The 25,086-nt window shown below is 39.2% G+C and overlaps 1 protein-coding gene across 1 annotated transcript in view; it reads left to right on the forward strand.

Moving 5' to 3' along the window:
- Window positions 1–22,118, forward strand: part of LRP1B (LDL receptor related protein 1B) — a 2,110,020-nt gene extending 2,087,902 nt beyond the window's left edge. The window contains exons 90-91 of the mRNA XM_077447755.1: window positions 11,753–11,851; window positions 13,789–22,118. Of these exons, the coding sequence (XP_077303881.1) occupies window positions 11,753–11,851; window positions 13,789–13,929 (240 nt within the window). The 3' untranslated portion in view covers window positions 13,930–22,118. The remainder of the gene's footprint in view (window positions 1–11,752; window positions 11,852–13,788) is intronic.
- The last annotated feature ends 2,968 nt before the right edge of the window (window positions 22,119–25,086 follow it).

Raw genomic sequence — 25,086 nt, forward strand, 5'->3', positions numbered from 1 at the left:
CTACAATTGTCCTTATCCCTGTACATTGTGTCTCATTAAGATGCTCATCTATTATATTATTTTATTTAAGGTACCCATATAGTGCCGTCAATTTACGCAGTGCTCCACATCATACATCTCACAGTCACATCAGTCCCTACCCTCAAGAAGCCCACAATCCAAGGTCCCCAGCTCACATTCATATACTAGAGCCATTTTTTTGGACAGAAGCCAATTATCCTACCGGCATGTCTTTGGAGTGTGGGAGGAAACCAGAGTATCCGGAGGAAATCCACGCAGGCACAGGGAGAACATGCAAACTCCAGGCATGTAGTGTCATGGTTGAAATTTGAACCAGTGACCTTTTTTATTGCTAGGTGAGAGTGTTACACACTACACCTCTGTGCTGCCCAAATATGTAGTTTAAGGTTAAACCTCTTTTCTTCTAATTTTAATGAGTGGCCACGTGTCTTGTTAAACTCCCTTCTGTGAAAAAGTTTTATCCCTATTGTGGGGTCATCAGTACAGTATTTGTAAATTGAAATCATATCCCCTCTCAAGCGTCTCTTCTCCAGAGAGAATATGTTCAGTGCTCGCAACCTTTCCTCATAACTAATATCCTCCAGACCCTTTATTCGCTTTGTTGCCGTTCTTTGTACTCGCTCCATTTCCAGTACATCCTTCCTGAGGACTGGTGCCCAGAACTGGACAGCATACTCTAGGTGCGGCCGGACCAGAGTCTTGTAGAGTGGGAGAATTAGTGTTTTATCTCTGAAATTGATCCCTCTTTTAATGCATGCCAATATTCTGTTTGCTTTGTTAGCAGCAGCTTGGCATTGCATGCCATTGCTGAGCCTATCATCTACTAGGACTCTTGGGTCCTTTTTCATCCTAGATTCCCCCAGAGGTTCTCCCCCCAGTGCATTCATATTTTTGCCACCCAAATGCATTATTTTAAATTTTTCTACATTAAACCTCATTGGCTATGTAGCTGCCCACCCCGTTAATTTGTTCATATCTTTTTGCAAGGTTTACACATCCTGCGGAGAAGTTATTGTCCTACTTAGCTTAGTATTGTATGCAAATACAGAAATTGAACTGTTTATCCCATCCTTCTGGTCGTTTATGAATAAATTAAATAGGATTGGTCCCAGCGCAGCACTACCCACCCCTGTCCATTTGAGTACTCCCCATTCATCGCAACCCTCTGAACTCACCCTTGTAGCCAGTTTTCAATCCATGTACTCACCGTATGGGGAACTGTGTCAAATGCTTTTGCAAAATCCAGATACACCATTTCTACGAGCCTTCCTTTATCTAGATGGCAACTCACCTCCTCATAGAAGGTTAATAGATTGGTTTGATAAGAACGATTCTTCATAAAACCATGATGATTACTGCTAATGATACCGTTTTCATCACTAAAATCTTGTATATAGTCCCTCATCACCCCCTCCAAGAGCTTGCATACTATTGATGTTAGGCTAACTGATCTGTAATTTCCAGGGATGTATTTTGGGCCCTTTTTAAATATTGATGCTACATTGGCTTTTCTCCAATCAGCTGGTACCATTCCAGTCATTGGGCTGTCAGTAAAAATTAGGAACAATGGTCCGGCAATTACTTGACTGAGTTCCTTAAGTACCCTTGGATGCAAGCTATCTGGTCCCAGTGATTTATTAATTAAGTTTTATTAGTTAAGTTTCCCAAGTCTAATTTTAATTCTGTCCTCTGTTAACCATGGAGGTGCTTCCTGTGATGTGTGATAAGGATGAACACTGCAGTTTTGGTTACTGAAGCCCCCGATTCCCTTGTGAAGACTGAGGCAAAGAATACATTCAATACCTTCACCATCTCCCCATTCTTTGTAACCAGATGACCTTCCTCATTCTTTATGGGGCCAATATTGTCTGTCCTCCCTTATTTACTGGTTACATACTTAAAGAATTTCTTGGGATTTCTTTTGCTTTCCTCCGCTATGTATCTTTTGTGTTCTATCTTAGCCCTAATTGTACTTTTACATTTCTTGTTGCACTCCATATAAAATCTGAATGCTGATGATGATCCCTCAACCATGTATTTTTCTGAAGGTCTTCTCCTTTGCTTTTATATGCATTTTTACTTTGGATCTAAGCCATCCAGGACTTTTGTTCGTTCTTTTACATTTATTACCCAATGGGATGCATTAGCTAATGCCCTTGTATTAATGCATTAATGGTATTAATGTAGAAAAATGTAAAATATAGCATTTAAGTGGCACAAATATGAATGCAATCTATACACTGGGCGGGGGGCCTCTGGGGATATCTAGAATGGAAGGGGACCTGGGGGTCCTAGCAGATGATAGGCTCAGCGATGGCATGCAATGCCAAGCTGCTGCTAACAAAGAAAACAGAATATTGGCATTCATTAAAAAGGGTATCAACTCCAGTGATAAAATTATAATTCCCTCGCTCTACAAGACTCTGGTCCGGCCACACCTAGAGTACGCTGTCTAGTTCTGGGCACCAGTCCCCAGGAAGGATGTACTGGAAATGGAGTGAGTACAAAGAAGGGTAACAAAGCTAATAAAGGGTCTGGAGGATGTTAGTTATGAGGAAAGGTTGCGAGCACTGAACTTATTCTCTCTGGAGAAGAGATGCTTGAGAGGGGATATGATTTAAATTTATAAATACTGTACTGGTGACCCCACAATAGGGATAAAACTTTTTTACAGGAGGGAGTTTAACAAGACACGTGGCCACTCATTAAAATTATAAGAAAAGAGGTTTAACTTTAAACAACGAGGCTAAGTGTACTGTAAGAGCAGCAAGGATGGAGAATTCCCTTCCACAGGTGTTGGTGTCAGTGGGGAGCATCAGTAGTTTAAAAAAAATGATTAGATAAGCTCATGAATGACCACAACATACAGGGATATACAATGTAATACTGACATACAGTATAATCACACACATAGGTTGGACTTGATGGACTTTCTTTTTTAAACCTCACCTACTATGTAACTGTAGAAGTGATTGGGTGGCAGTACAGCCACCCAATCACTTCTACAATATAGCAGGCAACCTGCTCTTAAAAAGTAATCAAACTCATGGCTCCAATTGCTCATTTTTTCTAGTAGATGAGGAATAAGGTGTAATACATACCATACTTCTTGCCTCCATCTGTACAACTGGTCCTCCAAATCCCCTTCTATAATGTGTCCTGGACTGTGTTTGCACAATGACATCATCAAGTACAATGTAGGTCCAGTAGCTCTGATTGTACACAAGGATGGCAAGGACTCTCCATAAGCTGAAGCAGAAAAGAATGTTGGAACCCACCATGCTGAGCAGTGAGATAAGTATTACACCTTATTCATCATCCCCTTCGGTTAACAATTATTTAACCTTACAAAGGTTTTTTTGATTTTTTTTTTTTGTAATTTCTGAAGTTGAGCTTTAAATTGATGTAAAGCAATAACTTTCATAAAATGTTTATTTCTCAAAGAAACCAACAAAACCACCATGAGGCATGCCTGAGGCTGCAATCCTGACTCATGGTGGTTTTGTTTGTTTCTTTGCAAAATAACAATTCTTGATGAAACTTATTGCTTTAGATTACATCCAAAGAACCCTATCACAGGCTATTGCCACTGTGACAAGAAGGCTTGGACAGCAATAAAATATTGTGAGTTCTATGCCTTACAAATGTACGAAATTGTGTTTTTTAAAGCTTTTGCTGCCTTTGTGCCTGTTGGAGAGATTCTCAATTCCTCATTGCTTCCTGTCCTGACATAGAAGAAATAGTAGTAGAAAAAGTTTTTCTTTCAAACAAAAAATACTCATCAATAGGATTATTTGCATTAAACTGATCACATTTACATTTATCCAAAATTCTGAAAGAATATTTTTTTAGTATCCTTTAAAATGGAGAAATTATTTATATGAAGCTATTGCTTAATACATTAATTTGCCTGTATTTCCTCTTTGTGGTCCCCATGGTGAGCAGGTGAAGGGTGCCTTTGTGTGGTGGTTGGAAGCTTGCAGCTGTGTTCTTGCGTTAGCGTAGAATTAAATTTGACTAATATTTAACATCATTTACAGCAAGGTCTTTGTAAATTAGTAATTATGGAAAAATGTGACAAGTAGTTAGACAGCGAAGAGACATGATGTCCTGTATAAATAGCGCAGTTGGGTAGTTTCTTTATTGGATTTTACATTACACCTTTTTGTCTTGCTGCGCAATTAAAGTAGATCGTGTTGGATGGCTGCACTTCTCTATTGTTATTCCACTAGTGCCGCTTGTTATGGAAGAGCCTAGAGGCCAATTAAAACCAAACAATACAAATACAGTACTGACATTTGAAAGGCTGATTCCATCCAACACTGATATTTCAGATTTAAGAGACCATCTTAATCACAGACCAGTCTCTTATCTCAATGAGACTCTATAGGGTAGATTTCTGCTGTAAGGAAAAGGTGTATTTTTCTCAGAGCTGGACTTAAAAGGTATGAAAAGCTTAAAAATTTTAGTTTTGGAATATGTCTACTGTCTCTATGTGTCTCAACGGAGAGACTCCCCTTCACTTTCTCACTTTCTGTCCCAGCAACACAAAAGGAAATAGGAGGAGATCTTTTAAAAGAAAGGGAAGTTGTCTCCAGAACCAGTTTACCCATTGAAAGATTTCCCCTCACCTCCCGTTATTGTGACATCTCAAAATTTATGGATTTCTTATCACATTGCGCTCCAGTGACATTCACCTTGAGAAATAGAGATTGTGTATCTTTTCAGCAGGGTCAAAGACAGCAATAAGGCCCCTTTCCCACCAGGGCATTTTGCAGGCGCTATAGCGTTAGAAATAGCGCCTGCAAACCGCCCTAAAGAAGCTGCACCATTCTCACCACCCTCAGGGCTTTCACACTACAGCGGTGCGCTGGTAGGATGTCAGGGAAAAGTCCTGCCAGCAGCTTCTTTGGAGCGATGAAGGAGCGGTGTGTTTACCGCTTCTCCACCGCTGCTCCCCATTGAAATCAATGGGGCAGCGCTATAATACCACCGGCAAAACGCCGCTATTGCGGCATATTGCCGGCGGTGTTAACTCTTTCTCGGCCACTAGCGGGGGTAAAAGCGCCCCGCTAGCGGCCGAAATGCCCCGAATCCCAAATCTGGCGGTAAAATGCCGCTAAAAATTGTGCGTTTTACTGCCCACGCTATGGGCGGTATGGTGTGAAAGGGGTCTAAAAAAAGTCCCGTCGGCTATTACTGTTTTTGTGCATGCACTAATTGTTACTTGGACAAACACCTTTCTTTACCCATCTCATACCAGCTCTTCTTTTGCAGCAATAAAAAAAAAAGTTTCCCCACATTTTATCCAAATCTTGTTGACATTACATACCCCTTATATTTTAACTTTATTTTTGAGTATGAGAATGCAGTTGACAGTGAAAGTGACTGGAATACTTGGCTGACCGGGCAAAAGATAGGTAACTTTAGTCAATTTAATAGCATAGCATGCAGTTAAAGTGGTTGTAAAGACAGAATGTTTTTTATCTTAATGCATTCTATACATTAAGATAAAAAACCCTCAGTGTGCGGCAGCCCCACTAATACTTACGCTCCAGCGATGTTGCATGAGAGACTTGGCTGTCCGGGACTCTCCCTCTTCATTGGCTCAGACAGCAGCCAAGCACCATTGGCTCCCACTGCTGTCAATCAAAGTCAATGAGCCAATGAGGAGAGAGGGGGCAAGGCTGGTCCGCAGTTCAGTGTCTGAATGGACACATGGAGCTACGGCTCGGTTTGGGTGCCCCCATAGCAAACTCAAAGGGAGTGATCTTTGAAAAACCACTTTACAGAGCAGGTAAGTATAGCATGTTTGTTGTTTAAAAAAAAATCAAGACTTTAGTATCACATTAAGTTAGTGATACCAGTTCTCTAAAACAAATAATAAACATGTCGTTTTTACCTGCTCTGTGTAATGGTTTTGCACAGAGCAGTCTCGATCTTCTTCTTCTAGGGTCCCCCAACTCATGCTCCTGACTCCTCCTCTTTTCAGTGTGTCACCATTGGAAGCTGCTTCCTATTGTGAGATACTTATGGGCTTAATCCTGAGCCATGCTGCTTGCATCCATAGACACAGACAGCATGGCTTGGCCCAATGGCTCCCACTGCTGCCCCTCTGTCCTGTGAGGAGGGAGAGACACTACTCTCATGCACAGTTCTGGGTTGAGATCAGGCTAAGGTAAATATAGAGGGAGCTGGAGGATTCTGTTCATAAAAGTTTTTCTACCTTACTACAGAGATTGTAGTAAGGTAAAAAACCTTCTGCCTTTAGAACCAATTTAAAGGGTAAGTTCACTTTTACAGAAAAATCTGTAAGGTAAACTTACACAGGACCCCCTCCTCGCCTCCGGTCCTGCTGACATGGACCATGAAAATCTGTCATTCTAAGTCCCAGTCCGGTATATCTGCGTGTGGAGTCCGGTGCTTAGAAATCCCCTGAGATGAATGTCCAAAACGTACCTCATCAGGAGGGATGTTTCGGAGCATTCTAATTGGTCAACACCGTCACATAGGCGACGCCAACCAACCAGCAGCTGCATACTCCATCCTGTCAGCTATGAAGAAGATGCGTGAATGCCAAGGGGATGTCTCAGGCCCTGGACGCCGATATACCGGGGCTTAGAACGGGAGATTGCTGCGGTCCAAGTCAGCGAGACCTGGCAATCTGTAAAGGTGAACTTACACTTTAAACCTGAATTTAAATTTACATGAACTCCTTGATTAACCACTTGCTTACTGGGCACTTAAACCCCCCTCAGTCCCAGACCAATTTTCAGCTTTCAGCGCTGATGCACTTTGAGTGACAATTGCGCGGGCATACAACACTGTACCCAAATGAAATTTTTATCATTTTTTTCCCACAAATAGAGCTTTCTTTTGGTGGTATTTAGTTACAGCTCGGAGTTTTATTTTTTGCTAAACAAACAAAAAAAGATGCAAAAAAAAAAAAAAAAAAAATCATGTTTTAATAGTTTGTTATAAAATTTTGCAAACGGGTCATTTTTCTCCTTCATTGAAGTGCGCTGATTAGGCGGCACTGATAGGCTGCATTGGTGGGCACTGATGGGCTGCATTGGTGGGCACTGATGGGCTGCATTGGTGGGCACTGATGGGCTGCACTGGTGGGCACTGATAGGCATAGTTAAGGCGGCACTAATAGGCACAGATAAGGCGGCACCGATGGGCACAGATAAGGCGGCACTGATGGGCAAAGATGGGCACAGATAAGATGGCACGGATGGGTGGCACGGATAAGTGGCACGGATGGGTGGCACGGATGGGCACTGATAGGTACCACAGATAGATGGGACTGATGGGCACTGATAGGTGGCACTGATAGGTGGCTCTGATAGGTGGCACTGCTGGGCACTGATGGGCGGCACTGCTGGGCACTGATGGGCGGCACTGCTGGGCACTGATGGGCGGCACTGCTGGGCACTGATGGGCGGCACTGGGGTGCAGCACCTTTGAGGCAGATTGGGTGGCACTGTGGGTGGCACTGTGGGGTGGCACTGTGGGTGGCACTGTGGGTGGCACTGTGGGTGGCACTGTGGGCACTATGGGCACTGACAGGGGGCACTGACGGGGGGCACTTACTTTTTCTTTTATTTTACTTCAGGATGGCACTGCGGGAGGCAGGTGGGCACAGGCAGGTGGCAGGTGGTCCCTTGTATTGATGGCCGTGATCGGGACTGATGTCCCGATCACGGCCGCCGGTGATCGGCTTTTTTTTTCTCTCCTCGCGCTGTCAGCGCGAGGAGGAATAATAGCCGATTACCGGCTCCGTTCTATCACATGATCAGCTGTCATTGGCTGACAGCTGATCACGTGATAAGGGGTCGGGATCGACCCCTTACACGGATCGGTGATCAGGCGAGTCTCACGGACTCGCCGATCACAGAGCACGCCGCGCGCGCCCCTCAGGGGGCGCGCAGGCCGCTCGTAACCAGGACGACGTCAATAGACGTAGTCCTGGAAATGTAGGTCCGCGCTAATGCCGTCATTTGCCAATAGCGCGGATCTGAAGTGGTTAAGAAGGAATCTGTGAGATGCATTTGTGAAATTATGTGAATTATGGGATCACATGCGTGTCATGCACCAGCATGGCATCCTGTAGGTGTGATTGCAAGATGAAAGGATGTGGATCTACTTACATGGTTATTGGTTAGCACTTCAACAAAAATACAGGAACCCATAACTGGCAAGATCACCAGATATTTAAATGTATTCTATAAAGTAAATGAAGTATTATGTGGATTATGAGGAACACATGGATGAAGTTTAAAAGTTTAATAATTAGGGTTTACATAAACTTTAAAGCCTAGCTCAATTGTTTTCAGCCTCAAATAGAGTAGCATTCAGATTAAGATTCAGAAACTTTTTCAACTTTTTTATTTTTGAATATTACTCCGGAGTGGGTGAGTATTCCAATCTAATTTGACAGCATTTGGCAACTCCTATAAGCATGATGGGCCCAGATTTTGACCTCAACATAACATCTTAAGATTTGTTGATTAAAATATGATTGACATTATAAATACACTTTATTTGTTGCTATAATTGTGTAAAAACTGGCAATGCAATTTTTTGGGTTACAAGAGGCCCCCTTTAATCAAGGTTATTGGTGCTTAACTGAAAAGTAGGTCTGGTAAAAGAAATATTTTGAAAGTTCTGGGGGTTTAAATTGAATAACAGCTGAAGGGCTGGTTGATAGTTTAACAGCCTTGATGAATGCAGGACCCTTGCAACTTCTAAATGTAATTGTCTGTTTTACACAATTATGCCTCATGCACACTGGACTTAAAAAAAAAAAATTCTATTTTTACAGGCATTTGGCTTATTTTTCAGCTTGTAAAAGCTCCTCAATCTTAGACTATGTGTCCATTCACATATGCTGTAGATGTTTACAGTTATATTAAAAGGGGAGTACTTGCAAGCAGAAAAAAACATAAAACATGCATTCAGGAGAGGAGGCCTTGAGCGGAACAAATGCTTGGTTTGTCTAAACACTAAATGTGTTTAGGCGCATTTGAGCGTTAATGCATTCAGAGTCAGACAGAAAAACATCTCTCACAACCTTTTCTTGTTTTAATAAAGAATTTTTTATTTTATTTTTTATTATGCTTTGATGGTTTGTTTACAATTTATGGAGAATCCATGGATTTTGATATCTTTGTAAGATTCACATCATTTGGACTATACTGCAAAGTCAGTGAGTCAGGATTCTGCACTGCTGGAAAAAATAGTTTAGCATAATTCTGCACTAAAATAAAATGTGAATTGTTTAGAATTGTTTTCCTCAGCAAAGTCCTAATTTTACAGACTTGTGCTTGAGAATAATCAACTGCTTTGTAGGTGTGTTCTAATTGTCACATTTATATTTGTGATTTTTTTCTGTGTGGGTATTTTTGAAGCTCTGCATCTTGTAATTTTTTTTTCAATATGGCAACTTGTGGAAGCTTACTGCAACCAGTCAGTATACACCAATTCTGAATTGTTTAGGCTGAAGAGGATTGCTATGTATATCTGCACCCAGAGACGGTGCAAGGATTTTTGCTTACACAGGCGAAGATTCATTTTGCTAGCACTTTTAGAGGATCAACAATGGTATCTTTCATATTCTTTTTAACAATGGCATCGTCCATATTTTTCTTAGTATTGGTTGCCATGGATTGCCTTATTCACGAGAAAATAAAGAAAATTCTTATTTCTGACCCTTCTGACACTGTGATGATATTTATTTGGTAAATTTGACATACAGTATCTCACAAAAGTGAGTACACCCCTCACATTGGTGTAAATATTTTTTTTATATCTTTTCATGTGACAACACTGAAGAAATTACACTTTGCTACAATGTAAAGTAGTGAGTGTACAGTTTGTATAACAGCGTACAATTTCTATTCCCTCAAAATAACAACACAGCCATTAATGTCTAAACCGATGACAACAAAAGTAAGTACATCCCTAATTGAAAATGTCCAAATTGGGTCCAATTAACCATTTTCCCTCCCAGTGTCATGTGACACGTTAGTGTTACAAGGTCTTAGATGTGGATGGGGAGCAGGTGTGTTAAATTTGGTGTTATCACTCTCACTCTCTCATACTGGACACTGGAAGTTCAACATGGCACCTCATGGCAAAAAAACTCTCTGAGGATCTGAAAAAAATAATTGTTGCTCTACATAAAGATGGCCTAGGCTATAAGAAGATTGGCAAGACCCTGAAACTTAGCTGAAGCACGGTGGCTAAGACCATACAGCTGTTTAACAGGACAGGTTCCACTCAGAACAGGCCTCGCCATGGTCAACCAATGTAGTTGAGTAGTTTATTAGTTCAGTGCACATGCTCAGCGTCATATCCAGAGGTTGTCTTTGGGAAATAGACATATGAGTGCTACCAGGATTGCTGCAGAGGTTGAAGGGGCGGGGGTCAGCCTGTTCATGCTCATACCCCAGTGGCAACCTGTGAAACACTGAAACTCCATGCCTAAGAGGGTTAAGGCAATGCTGGAAAATAATGGTGGCCACATTTTCACTTAGGGGTGTACTCACTTGTGTTGCCAGCGGTTTAGACATTAATGGCTGTGTGTTGAGTTATTTTGAGGGGACAGCAAATTTACACTGTTATACAAGCTGTACACTCACTACTTTACATTGTAGCAAAGTGTGATTTCTTCAGTGTTGTCACATGAAAAGATATAATAAAATATTTACAAAAATGTCTGGGGTGTACTCACTTTTGTGAGATATTGTATATTGAAAAACATATCAACGGACATTGGTTCTGATCTAAAAAAACTGTATTTAAAGAGACCCTGCCATCAACTTAAAAAAGCAAGTAAAAGCACAGAAAAATCAAGGATCTAAAATGCTTATTATCTGTGTTTTTCCTTTCCAATGTGCTTTTGAACTTGCCGAAAAATTTGACTACTCCAGGAAGTGTTAGCCCACTCTCTCCTTGCATGTCATACCACTCTCCTCTTCTGGTGGTGTCTTATCATTGTCTGTGCTGTCTCAGCTGCACCTCCCCTCCCTTTATCTCTACATCATTTTGTATGTAGCTGCTGAGGGAAGTGCAAAGACTATAGAGGGTCACTTGAGTGACAGATTTGAGTCTGCTGGGACTGCTAACATCACATTGAAGATGGCGGCATCCAGCAGCAGTCTCAGGGCTTTTGGGTGTCTACACAAGGGAAGCTTTTACAGGTAAATAGCATGCATAAAATGTGTTAAATACAGATATAACCTTGCTGGAAATTTTTGGCTTAAATGAATGGTCTAGTGGTTCTCAACTCCACCCTCAAGTATCCCCAACTGGCCATGTTTTCAGGTTTTCCTTTATCTTGCACAGATGCTTTAAATCAGAGTCAACGGCTTGGTATTTTGGGCAGCTATTTTATCTAGGAGAAATTCCAAAACATGGTCTGTTGGGGGTACTTGAGGACTGAGGTTGGGAACCACATAGGATTTCAGGAGTTTGTAAACAGACTTTTGTAACTGTTTATTGGTTTGGTAAGAGCTGTGTTGGAAGGTGATCTGGTTGACTATTGGTGTGTCTGAATTTAAATGTCACTATGGGGATAACAATCCCTTTTAATGATCTAGGACATCCTCAAGCATTCTTTTGAGTCATGAAGATTCCTGTATTGTTTGAAAAAGTCTTTATGTATCTTGCAAAAGAAGAATTCTACAGGAACCCCCATACTAATATATTTATTATTTGCATACAGTCCAGGTTCATAGCGGGTGGGCCTACTGCTTTCAAAATAGCCCACACTGCACCTCCTAGCTACCTAAATTCAGATCTGAAAGGACCGCTAGCACCAGGGGTGAGACTCTCTTCACCTGACATTGCCATTGCATGATTATTGCGTGTTTGTATTTTTGTTCTGTATGTACAACTCCATCATGAAATCATGAGATTGTTTTGTTTGATGTGGCAAGGTTTAATGAATGTTGCTCATCATGTGTAATTTTGTGTTCTTGTGAAATTGCTTTAACTGTGTTTTGTTCTAAAAAAAAAAAATGAAAACACATTATATTATTATATTTACAACACTAATTCAAAACAGGATGACTAGAAGAAGGTTGCAGGGACAATGTAAGCATTTTCCAAAGACCAACCATATGGACAAAACATGCACTATTGGCTACTCACACCACTAAAGTTTTTAGCAGCTCTTTCCTCCTCTCCTTGGCATTAGTCACCCAGTAATGACCCAAAGAATAAAGACCTGAATAAACTAATCCATCACACTTAGAGCACTATGACTTAGAAGAGGTACACATGGACATTTAAAATAGCTTGCAAATCATGGGAACAAAGTGGTTTGGGGTGGGGGGGCGCAGAGCCCCAAAGAACCTTGTTATCATGTTGAAGGCATACAGCTTGGTATGGTTCAGGAGGGGGGAGCGCTCGCTCCACTGGCCCCCCCCTCCTGACCTCCAGGCTGCATGCTTGGATGCATGCTTGAATATGGGTCTGGTATGGATTTTGGGGGGACCCCCCAGGGTAGTATCCAGTCCCCATACACTTTTAATGGCAATAACTTGCTTATAAGCCTTTAAAATTAGGACTTTTGATTTTTCATGTTCATGTCCCAAAGACTTTAACAGGGCTTGCAAGTTTGCTAGAACTTTTCACCTGTTCGAGGTGTTCTGGTGCCAACTGAACCAGGGGGTGTTTGGTCCATCCCTACTCTTTATATTTACCCCAAATTAATTAAAGTTGTAGTTAGGCTCAATTCAAGGAAAAGGTGACTACTAGTGCCAGGATCGTTATATACTTAGATGCGGAACTCTAGAATTCCAGAACACACATATAGTGGAAAGTGATAAAAGGAGATACGAACATTGACTGCATGCCTTCTATCACAGTTCAACAGAGAGAGCAAAGGGAGTAAAAGAAAGCTGTGTTCATTTCAATCATCCAATCATATACAAGGAAAAACATTTTACAGTCCTTTACTAAATCAGACCCATGTACAGAAGTTGGCTACTCCTTCACTGCCTTTCAAGTATTTTTAGCACTAAACTATCCTCATGACTAGGGATGAACAGCAAAATGTAGTTAGTGTTTTATTTCACCAAACATTTGTCTTCCCATTCAACCCCAATTTTATTTTAAAAGGAAAAATATAAATATTTTGAGAAAATGACTTCACCTTTGGCAAATTTGTGTTGACATTTAGTCTAAAATACATTGAAGTCAATGAGAGAGTGGATTCCACCAAATGCTGCCAGTCTTCCATGGTCATGAGAATACAGTTGTGCTAGAGATATTTGGATTGGTGTGGCTGGAGGATAATAGTTATCAGAAAAAGTATCTGGCCATTGCCAACCATAGGAAGAAACTTCATGAGATGGTTGGCATCCCATGGCATCCCATGGTGATGATAACACTAACTTGAAAAAGTCATCTAAACTTGTAAGCATTTTGTTTTCCTTAAAATGACTAGATGAAAAAACTTTAATAAAGGCCAACCTGTAAACAAAAGTGTTAACGTGTCCCACTGTCTGCACCACCGATCTTCATTCTGTTGCAGAACTCTCTTTTTCAAAGATCAGCAGTTTATGCGGTGGGACCAGTAAGTATGTTATATTTTCTTTACAGGCAGGGTTTTTTCTTAACTTTTTTCATCTAGTTAATAATTATCTTTAAATGAAAAAGACCCAACAGTTTGAGACTACAAAATTAAAATCTTAAAAAAAATAGCTTTTTTTTCTGTGCATAATAAAGTTTATCTAATGTTTCCTATCCCAACAGCCAACAAATTACTCCAATCCAGTGTATGCAAAACTTTTTGTGGATGGGCACAACTGTCGGAATTCCTTAATCAGCGTAGAAGAAAGACGTGAACTTCTTCCAAAGAAAATAGAAAATGCTATCCGGGAGACTGTGGCTTAAGCTCCGCTGTTCCGTTACCTTTTCTACTCTGTATAAATGTATAAAATATGATTACTTTTCTATGTACCAACAGTATTCTAATTGTTTTGTCATCAGCATTACCTCTTTTTTCATTTTCGGTTTGTTTTGCTGATGACTAGACTGACCATTTGTATGGTATTTTTATGAAAAATAAACTGCACTACAGTACAATTTAAAAGAAAAAAAAAATATGCTGCTGTAATAGGAGACCGTTTTATTTGCTAAATCGAAGGACACACTTCCTTTGTAGGGTAAGAAAATGAAATATTCATTTTATATGAACTTTTTTAGGTTCACTATTGTCTTTTCATTAAATAATCCAAAAAAACAAACAAAAAAAGACGACAGTCACTTTGTTAGCTATTGGTTTGAATTGCGATCTTTAGAATATTTTAATTATATATGCAGATTTATGCTTGTATTTGGGTGATAATTTACAACAATTAATACAGACACACAATCTATGTGGCAGCCGTCAAAGGATTGAAGACTATTCGTGAATGGACGTCAAACATGCCTTTTTTTTATTTAATTAAAGGGTCGCTTAACAAAAATGATTAGCTGTTTTCTATAAAAGTGGTTTAAATAATGTTGATGGATTGATGGATTGTCAATATTTCAAATGTTTATCAGAACAGTGGATGGTCTACTTAGTTTCCTGTAAATCAGGCATGTCACGCCCAAGTGAAACAATGGGTCAAATTGAGAGGGCTCAATCTTAAAAGAGGCTGCATTATGTCTACTGGGGGCTGCACCTACTTAATTATAGGAAAAGACAATGGCACCTTGGAACTTTACATTGTAGTAAAAATTGCAACTTACAAAATGTATTTTAATTGAGGAAGTATAATTTGTGGAGAATAGTTGAGGATATATTTATTGGTTTTAAATCTTAAACCACTGAGGGGTGCAAGAAGGCAGCATGCAGTTCTTATACTCCAATATGATATGTCTGTTGTAAAGTAATAGATGAAATCTACCAACTTTCATTTTGTCCCCTATTTTGCATCAAATGGCCACGAATGAACAACAGGTTTTTTACATCATATTGAATTTTTTCTTCAAGTTTACTGGTTATTTAAAGCAGAAGTAAAGTTTATTTTTTTATTATGGAAGCACTCTGAAATTGAAAGTTACAAATAGTGCATTCATGCATAATTGCAAATCTGTGTTTTTTTATGGCTTTCGTAATATATTAACCAGCTACTGCACAGGCATAGCAGCAGGATCTAAGTTTCTCTTTGACCTCATGGCTTAATCACTACTGGCTGCACAGCTTAGAGGTGATAGAATTCCACACCTCCCTCCCCCTTAAAGTGGAAGTAAACCCTTCTATTGTTTTCAGTCAAGGAAGCTGCCATCTTGGCCTCTAATGATCTTCAACTGCCATAATGCTACACATGTGATCAGCTATGAAACCAGCCATTGGATGGTTTGAAAGTTTGGTTGAGAGCAAAACCAATGGGAAAGTTAGCATTTCCGGCATGCTGGGAATGAAAGTGTTTTTTGAAACTGGGTTAACTCCCGCTTTAAGTATGTAATTTGCTATATAATACTTGCATAAGGCCTCATGAACACTGGGCATTGAGCCCTGGTACAAGACATCCCTGTGTTTAGGTGTGGGGAGAGAGCACAGGTGAACCAGCAGAGAGAAAACTCACATGCTGCCATCTCTAAAACAAACAAATACAAAAAGAAAAGCTGCCGCAGACACCCCAATAGGGATCCCACACCTTAGGTTAGGCTCACCCTAGTGTGAATTGGATGCAGGTTTCCCCGCATCCAATTATCATGACAGGGTAGTGTGTCTGACCCTCAATAAAGTTGGTATATATATCTCCCTGACGGCTGCGGAGCAGACTACACAGGGATCATGTCCATCTTTGGCTCCATTTCAGGTCCAAATTCAGGCAAAATTCAGGCCTAAAATGAAGGTGAAAATGTTCTAACATAATAAGTAATGATTGAAGAAGGGATAATCAAGCAGCTGGCAAAAAACAGTCAGATAAACTGTGCAAAAATATAAAAAACGAAATATTACAGTGCTAAAAGTCCATGAATAGTGAACAAATAATAATAATACAATGTGCAAATGAAATCCAAAAAAGATCCAAGAAAGAAACAACAACAAATAAAAGTTCATAGAGTGGTGCAAAAGGAATGGTGCGTGATCCAGCAATCACTTAACTTGCTCCAACACCCAGTGTGTAAGATGGACTCTTACCAGAAATGAAGGACTCTATCATGGCGTCAATAAAGCTCAGCTATATAAATGGACATCGATCGGCTAAGACAGATCCTTCTAAGGGCAGATGCTAGTCAGATGGTCCCATAAGGTGAAATGGACATGGGGCACACGGAGTGTCTCATAAATAAAGCAGAGCATTCAATAGTGTGATAACATAACCACTGGTTTATTGCACATATACAATGTAAAAGGTACTCACATTTAAGAAGATAAAAGCATGCATGTATGCAGTTAATTGTGCGTGAAGATCAAACAATAATTATACACAGCGACACAGCAGGAAAACTCGTGTTGACAGCACATATACATAGACTTCACCCTATATGTTTCATCACAACTGACGTCATCGGGGGCATGTATGTATGACAAAAATTGAGGCCTGATTCATCCCTGAAATGGAGAACAGGGACGCACTGGACCCCCTGCTGCACTACTTACTATGATAAATAATAATTATGATCCTAGCAATAAACACCCTACAGATGTGGTAACCCCTGAGGGAATCAGCAGTCTGTGATCATAAAATGTACTTGAATGAGTGAAAACTGTGACTAAATAGTTCATAAAGAACAATCATCAGTGCAAAGCTAATAAATACAAATAATATGTAAAAAGGTAGTGCAAACCTTTAGAGAGGTGTAACCCCACCAAAAAATGCATCTAAAAATGGAGTAATCTAAAGTGCATATGAATATATAGCAAACAAAATAAAGGACAATATACTTTTAACACTATACTATTATACAGAAAGTCCAAATGTTGGAATGGTGTTACTTCAATTCCAACACCCGTGCTCCATACACAGCGTGACTGTGATCCTCCACCGGCCAGCATGCGCGCTTACCTCCAGAAAACAACCCCAAGCATCAGTGAGCATTTTGTTAATCTGTTAATCAAACTCCAATTCTCCCCACTCAGCTTGGCCATAGATGAGATAAATCCACTCAGTCTCCTGATAGTCCCAGGGTGTTCAGCTCAAAGGAACAAAAGAGGCGCTTCCATAGTGCAGTATATTTTGAAATGTTTAAAACTTAGAAAAAAGGCACTCACATGGGTTTATATAACATCAGACTCAGTGAAATATCACAAGTAGTACCAATATGGCCTAGTTCTGGTCTGGTCAGGAAGTAACGTCACCTGCTAGAGCGCTGACACGTTGCGTCACATGATACGTGACTTCATCGGGAATCCCTAAGTGGCCGATAAAACAGCTGGAGAGAAGGCAGATTATGGTGGAGATGGAACCAATCTATTATATTATATAAAGAAAAAAAAGTAATTCCGACAGAGAACTTCCTGTTAAGTAATAATTTCATCACTCCCTTCAGACAGTAATATGCTTCCATAACTTCCCACTAATGCCGAGGAAATGTAATTGAATATAATGAGCAAGATGGCATATTTATAACATAAGCATAAAGAAAAAGATAACATTGATTTGCTCTAATGCATGCACGCACAATTTAACTTTCAGAGTTTGCATAAAAAAAGATACTTTAGTATCTTCATGCTTTAAGAGATTATTCCACCAATTTCTCTAAAGCTTTTGAACAGAATCTGGAATGCTAATCAACTTCTACAACTATCATTTATCTCTAGAGGTTTAGTGCTAAGATCCAACACTCTGGGTTCAATTTACTGAAGACAAATAGGCTGTTCACTTGGCAAGGGGATTTCCCCCTTTGCTTAGTGAATGTGGTAAATACTGTATATTCCCTATCATGTGTAAAAAACAAAACAAAAAACGAACCAGTATTTTGGTTTGCACATGTTTGGAAGATGAAAATGACCAGGCTTCACCTTAATACCTAAGCTAAAGGAATTTTCCTTGCAAAGTGAACAGCCTGTTTGCCTTTAGTAAATCAAACTTTCTCTTTAATGGTTTGGTTTAGGCAGATTAATGTTGGGTGAGGGCCAACTCATTCTGGAAGAATCGTAAATTGTTAGAAAAAGTGTCCCAATCACTTTTGACAAACTTTTGGACAAAATTCTAGTCCTCATTCAGCAGAACTAATATAAATACTTAAAGCGGAACTGCACTGCACCTGAGCAGCACAAGCCAAAAAATGCTATTTAATTAATTTAAATATTCAAAGCAATCTCCCCCATCCACCCATTTCTCTGTGCTTTATTTTTCTGGGAAATTGCTTTGAAAAACATCCCCTAGCATTTATGGTTGCGGCCATATTGAGTAAGGGCAGATGAATTAAGTAGCATTTACTTCCTAGAATCCATTTGCCCTTAACTCATGAATGCAGGCAAGAGGGTGTGCTTAGCTTAGTAAAAACCCTTTCTCACCTCTGCCTAGGCATGGAAACCAGGAAGCAACTGAAGAAATGTAGAAAAAAATTCTAAAGCAAGTAAATATGATATATGTTCCTATCTATTTACTAATGCTAGCAGCATACGGATAACAAATAGTCAATGTTGATTGAGAGAGTGAAGTTCCCTTTTAAGCTGGCCAGCCTTACATTACAGTGCTGTTAATGAAGATGCAATTGATTTATATACCGTTAAGAGTAACTATGACTTCAATCTTTCAGTCTAGTGTCTATGGTGTATCTCCATATCTATAATTTTGGGTGACAATTATATACATATCTAAGTTTATTTCCACCTTTTGTTCTCTCCAAACGAAAAAGTCAGATCGGATTTTTTTCTCTGAAAATTTTAGATCCTGCTCTCAAATTTTTTCCGTCAGCATTTCCGACCGAAAAAGTCCGATAGAGCCCTCACACGATCGGATTTTCCGACAACATAATCCTATCGGACCATTTCCATCAGAATTTCCGACTGTGTGTACAGGGCATAAGAGTAAAGTGCTATGTAAGAAATGGCTTACTGGCCCTCAATGAAAATAAATGGATTACACCTGGTCCCAAATTCTGAAAAAGATCTTTCACAAAAACAATTCCTTTAAGCTGTTAAAAATAGACCAATATTAATTACAGAGTGGTGGTAATTAATATTGGTAAATATGGTAAATGGTAAAAACAATATATCATTTTGACTTTTTAGAGAAAAGTTCTATGCCTTATGAATGTCTCAGTAGGTATTTCAAAAAATAGATCTGAATCATATTGTATTTTACATTGCTAGTTAAATATTTTTTTAAAACTGTCAGAGCTATATCTAAAGGTTATATTTACGTTCATAAAAATGTGCACTTTGACTTAATGGATTCTTAAGTTCAGACTGTAGCTAAGGGGGAAAGAGAAGAACTCAGGAATAATGTGTTTAAACAGTTCTAAAAGAACGATGTGTTATTGACTTAAGTAATGTAGGAAAATGAACCTGCATTCAATTTGAACATCCAATCATTTGCAGAGTAATTTTAAAAAGTGGTAACATTCTTTGCACAGCATTGGATGACTGAAGTGAATGTAACCTAAATGAGGGATGTGAAAATTATACTTATTTAGTCTTCAATAACCTGAGATACATTTTAGAAGGAATACTGGCCCTTAGGCTACCACTACCTTGGAATTAGTACGCAGTAGGAATTGGCAACTGCCTCCTCCACAGCCTTTTCACACGGAAGTTCTTTGCTCCAGAATTCCTTCAACATGCAAAAGTGGCACCAACCTTCTGGTAACATTAAAGGAACAACGATAAAAGTTTAAAGCTGAACTCTAGGCAGGTGTGTTTTATACCTGGCACAAATTGACATAGTTCTGTATTCTTTATTACATCATTACATTTATTTTTTTAAATGCAAGCAGTGTAAATATTTGAAATTTGACTTGGCATTAGCCTCTTGCAGTCTCTGTACAGTACAGCTCAGACTGAGAGGGAGGAAAGCAGTTCAAGGAGCTAATCCAGTAGAAGAGAGATGAGCTCATCAGTCTTCTGCCTCTCTTTTCATTTCTCAAACACAGGCTGGGGGAGGAACAAAACCTGTACGCTTTGTACGCTCTGTTGTCAGCAGCTTCTCCCTCTGCAGTGCTTGGAGCAGGGAAGGAGACTCCGGTGGGTCACGTAAACGCCCAGCGGTACTGTAATTAAGGAATTTTCCACAATAATGTTACATAAAGACACATATTGGACATGATATAATCCTTCTACATTGTGGATTACATGATTTTACAAGGACTTTAAGTGGGGTTTATTTATGCGATTACAGGATTTTTATAATGCTGACTCCTGAGCTGACAGGGAGAGAGGGGTGAGAAAACAGGGGACACAGGAACTTTTTTACATACTATTATATATATGGTATTATGTACATACAGAAGATAAATAAGGCATCCCGTGAAAATAGGCACTACTGTGTTTTTTGTAACCAAAATTTATATAATACCGGTCTTATTTTTGGGGAAACACAGTATCTGTGTATTTAGCGGTTTGTCTTGGAGCAAAAACCTTAGTTTTGTAAAGCCCACCTGCCTCATTATGGCACATCTACAGTCTTGTGAAGACCACACTTGGAATTAATTATGACCTAAATAGAAGAGAGACAATAGAAAGTAGTATATATATATATATATATATATATATATATATATATATTTATATATATAATTTAGCACCCCCTGGCCCACAAAGCATGTGAGGTAGCTCAAAGACAGGGTAGCCATTTTGTCCCAGGGTCTAGTCCTTGCCAATAGTGGAGCTATGTGAGCAGATGGGTGTTAGTCACCTTTTGATGCAAGAAATTGAGTTTATTCACTCTCGATCAACACTCCAAGGAGAATAGATTAGGTCACAGAACACCCATGGATTTGGCAGACTCCAATTCAAATACAATAAGTACTTGCATTCTTCACAGATTGAAAACTTTTAAGCCAACCCGGTAATCTGTGAAATCATCTCATGACTGTAAGACACTAGTTGGTTCATTACAGACTTCCTGATGAGAGAAACTACCACATATCAGTCAGGGACCAAGCTTCACCCAGCTTTTCAGGTTACGCAGTTGGACAGAAGTTCCTCTATGGTGTTTCAATCACATTGTTCAGCATACTAGGCCTAAGACCTAAGCCGCTATCCTGGCACATGGCCACCCTTCTCAAGCAGCAGGCCTGAGAGGATCAGAGACTGACTTCCCAAGGTTACTCCTAAATATTTATACCATCTTCCAGCCTGTGCCACTGGCAATAAACCTCCAAGTCAATGGACAGGGAGATATAAATATTCATAACAATGATTATGGCAGCCTCCAAGACACTTCCGAGAAGCAGACAAAAGCAAAAAGTAACCAGAGCTCAAGAGAGACCCAAGAAGATGAATTATAAATCCAGCTCAGGCTAACTACAACCTAGAAAATACTAAATTTGAGGCAGAGTGGCTACACTTGTATGAGTACTATCTTTGTAGAACAAATTGTATTTTTTTTCTTTTAATTTGGAATAGCTTGTTAATAAATATTTAAGGATGAACTCCAGACAATTATAAAATTAATGCAGTTCTGTATTTATGAATATGTTAAATTCAATGCAACCAGTATAAGTACTCAAATTGGATTTGCCATCAGCCTTTTGCACAAGGGACAGTACTTACATTCAACGAGAAGTGTCCCTTGTGCTGGTGGCTGCTCTCTTAGTTGGAATATTCTGTCCCCTGGCCCTACCCCCATCCCATACCTCCATCAACAGTAATCTTCCAGTGCTGCTGAGGTTAATATGAACCACTGGACCTATCATAGGCACTTGTAAAGAGCACTGATTATTCCAGACCTTTCCACCCACCTCCTGCATTCACAGACGTGGTACTGTAGCTTCCAACAATAATAAAAAAAAAAACACTCTATGAATGGAGAAGGAGGACCTTTCATCCATCTTATCATCCTCTATTTATACAACTGGAAGATAGGGTATGTCTTCTATAAATGGAGGAGTGGGGCAGAAAGTAAAAGACAATAGTAGACAATTTTGAGGAGTGTCTATGACCAGTCCAGTGGCTTGTATTAACCCAGCAGTATCGGAAGATTACTTCTGAGGGGGTTGGGGGGGGGGGGGGGGGCAGAGGATGAAAGATTTCAACTGAAAGAATAACCATCAGCACAAAGACACCTCTCATTCAATGTAAGCACTGTCAATTGTGCTGTTTTATTATTATTATTATTTTTTATGTAACTAAGGGGTAAATAGCTGTAAGTGTTATTGAACTGCAGCAGAGAAAAAATAGACCTCCTCACATATCAAAGAGGGTAGTGCTGAGTGACAGGACTGTGTAAATATCAGAACTAGATGAACAGAAATACAAATTATTTGGCAGATAACACAGCTCCTTTATATGTATTTTATCTGTACATTTAGCTGATTACCTGGAGCTCAGCTTTCACCCTACATTATTATTTTTTGGGAAGAAGTTAACTGTCCATTTTTTTTTTTACTTGTATAATGTTATAAAAGTCAGAAAGTGTATTATTTGGTCATCAGAGTGAACAGCTGTACATATTTCTTAAAAAAAAAATATTTATACTATAGATCTTTAAAAGGCACAAAATATGCAGTTACTATTGAATCATACAAAACAGGGCTTCTGAATATTCATTATATACAGTATATATTTTTTATCATAACCAAATAGACTAATTGTGTATATGTTCTTTTATTTTCCTTTGTACAAGGAAAAAAAAAAACGAAAAAAAAAAAAATAACTTTTATACTTCTTTTGTTGTACAATGTGCATGCAGACTACCTATTTCTAAAATCTGCCATCTTGGGGCCTTTATAAAAAATTTCATTGATGTAATATTTGTGCAATTTTGCTCGATAAAAAAAAGGAAAAAGGTTCTGCGTATAAAAGATACCCAAATTCTTGATATATTCTATTTAACTTACATTTTTTTTCATCTCAAAGAATTATTCATTTCTGTTTCTATAAAACAGGTTTTATAAATTATACACAGAATAGCTGATGGAGTGATATAACAGAAATTATGCATATAAACCTAACTGCAGTGTGTATAGCTTATCACTAACATGTTGGTAACTTAATAAAGTTAAATTATTTTGTCCACTGAAAGAACGATAAAAATGACAATCAAATCCATCACTGTTTTATGACAAAGACAACCAACAGAAAAGTTTTTGAGAATTTTTGTGCTCATGGTATTTTCAATAGTGAAAGGATGTCCTTGTACTATGCTCATTAAAAGAAACATTGTTTTTTATATTCAAATGTTGCTATGGGTGACTTTATACTAATTTTTCAAAAAACACATTTTGTGCCATTAAAATGGTTTTACAATTTGAAACTGTTCTTGTAGATAACATGTGAATGAGTGTATCATGCCGGTAACCTTTGTTTTTGTTAGGGTGAAAGAGCATTTCTCAAAAAAAAAAAAAAAAACTCTCTCTGAGCCTAGTATTGGCAGGAGTATACATTTTTTGGAATTGCAGTTTCTGTCTTTTCTTCACTCATTGTGCAGCACAGTAGTCGTCCCAAGAGCCATTGGCAGCAGATTATATGATGGATATTTATGAATAGGAGCTGAACGTTGCTTGGCTCAGGGAATATCTTACTACTGCAAGATCCAACTAACAAAATAACAAAAAACATTGTCATAAAAAAAGGAAGGCAAAAAAGATTTGATAAAGAGACAACTGTTAACTTGCATACTTAGGGCAAAGTGAGAAAGATGTCGCTGTCCCAACCCCCTTATAATCACCTTCTCGGCTCTCCCTCCCCTATGTTACATCTGATTACACTACCTGGCACTTCTAGGTATAAGGGAGAAAGTGATCTGCTCTGCTGCGACAATAGCAGTCGATTTCTAGGCCTGAGAATTGTCACATGACTGAGGAAGTAATGTCACCACTACTCCTGACACCAGCTGTGCAAGAGGGAGAGGTGTCAAGGGAAAACAAAAGGCACAAAGGATGGGGGCCTTTTTAGAGACATTTTCATTTTGCTCTGCATGTGACAATGGGGTTGATTTACTAAAACTGCTGAGTGCAAAATCTGGGGCAGCTTTGCATAGAAACCAATCAACTTCCAGATATTTTGTCAAAGCTTAATTGAACAAGCTGAAGTTGGAAGCTGATTGGCTACCATGCAGAGCTGCACTAGATTTTGCACTCTCCAGTTTTAGTAAATCAACCCAACTGTCTCTTCAAGCCCCAAGGCCAAGATGAGTATCCTAAGAAAGTGACTCACAATTAATCCAATACTCTTAAAATGAACCTGTGTTCCCTTTATAATAAAGTTGATAAAATGAAAGCAAACACGTGAAGCACACTTCAACATGCCTGCACATACTATATTTTTTCAGATTTTTTGGAGTGTCCATAGATGCCTAAAGTGAAGAATGCAATAAGCAACCTATGGCTTACTGATGGCCATTGAGCATGTCCATCATAATGGTGGTACAGTAGTGAGGCACAAACATTGGGAATGAAGAGGGGCCAAGTGCAACTTTTGTTCCTGAAGGCACTCTAGGGATGTTAAAGCTTCCAGGGCTTTGGGGTTCCTGGATCTCTAGAAGTTTTGCAGCCTTACGTGCACGTCTGAAGTGTCTGCTTCACATATCTGTTTTTAGTTTACTTGCTTTCATTTGAAGATGTGTTAGTTTTGGTCAGAGGAATCAACTACCAGATCCCAGCATTGAATATCTGAGCATACGTGTTTATGTGTTATTTAGATGTGACCAGTTCCAAACGTATCTAATGAAAACAAAGATGATATGAAGGAGAAAGTCCAATTCTGTTTCAGAGGTTAGTTGGTTGGAGAGGTAGTTTACATGATTATTACTTACTTCGTTCAATGACTACCAAAGCCTCATTGCTGGTGGTCAAAGTGGCAGATGCCAACAACTGAAAGAGAGCATAATGACCAAAGACATGATCTTAGGATCCAACCTTGTACCAATATGGAGAGGGCCACAGTGTCACATCCAAGCTATATCTGTGTTGACAAAAGAAACGAACATTAAAATAGACAGG

The sequence above is a fragment of the Lithobates pipiens genome, unplaced genomic scaffold, assembly GCF_037356315.1.
Source record: "Lithobates pipiens isolate NorthernLeopardFrog02 unplaced genomic scaffold, aLitPip1_a1.2 Scaffold_22, whole genome shotgun sequence".
Taxonomy (NCBI): Eukaryota; Metazoa; Chordata; class Amphibia; order Anura; family Ranidae; genus Lithobates; species Lithobates pipiens.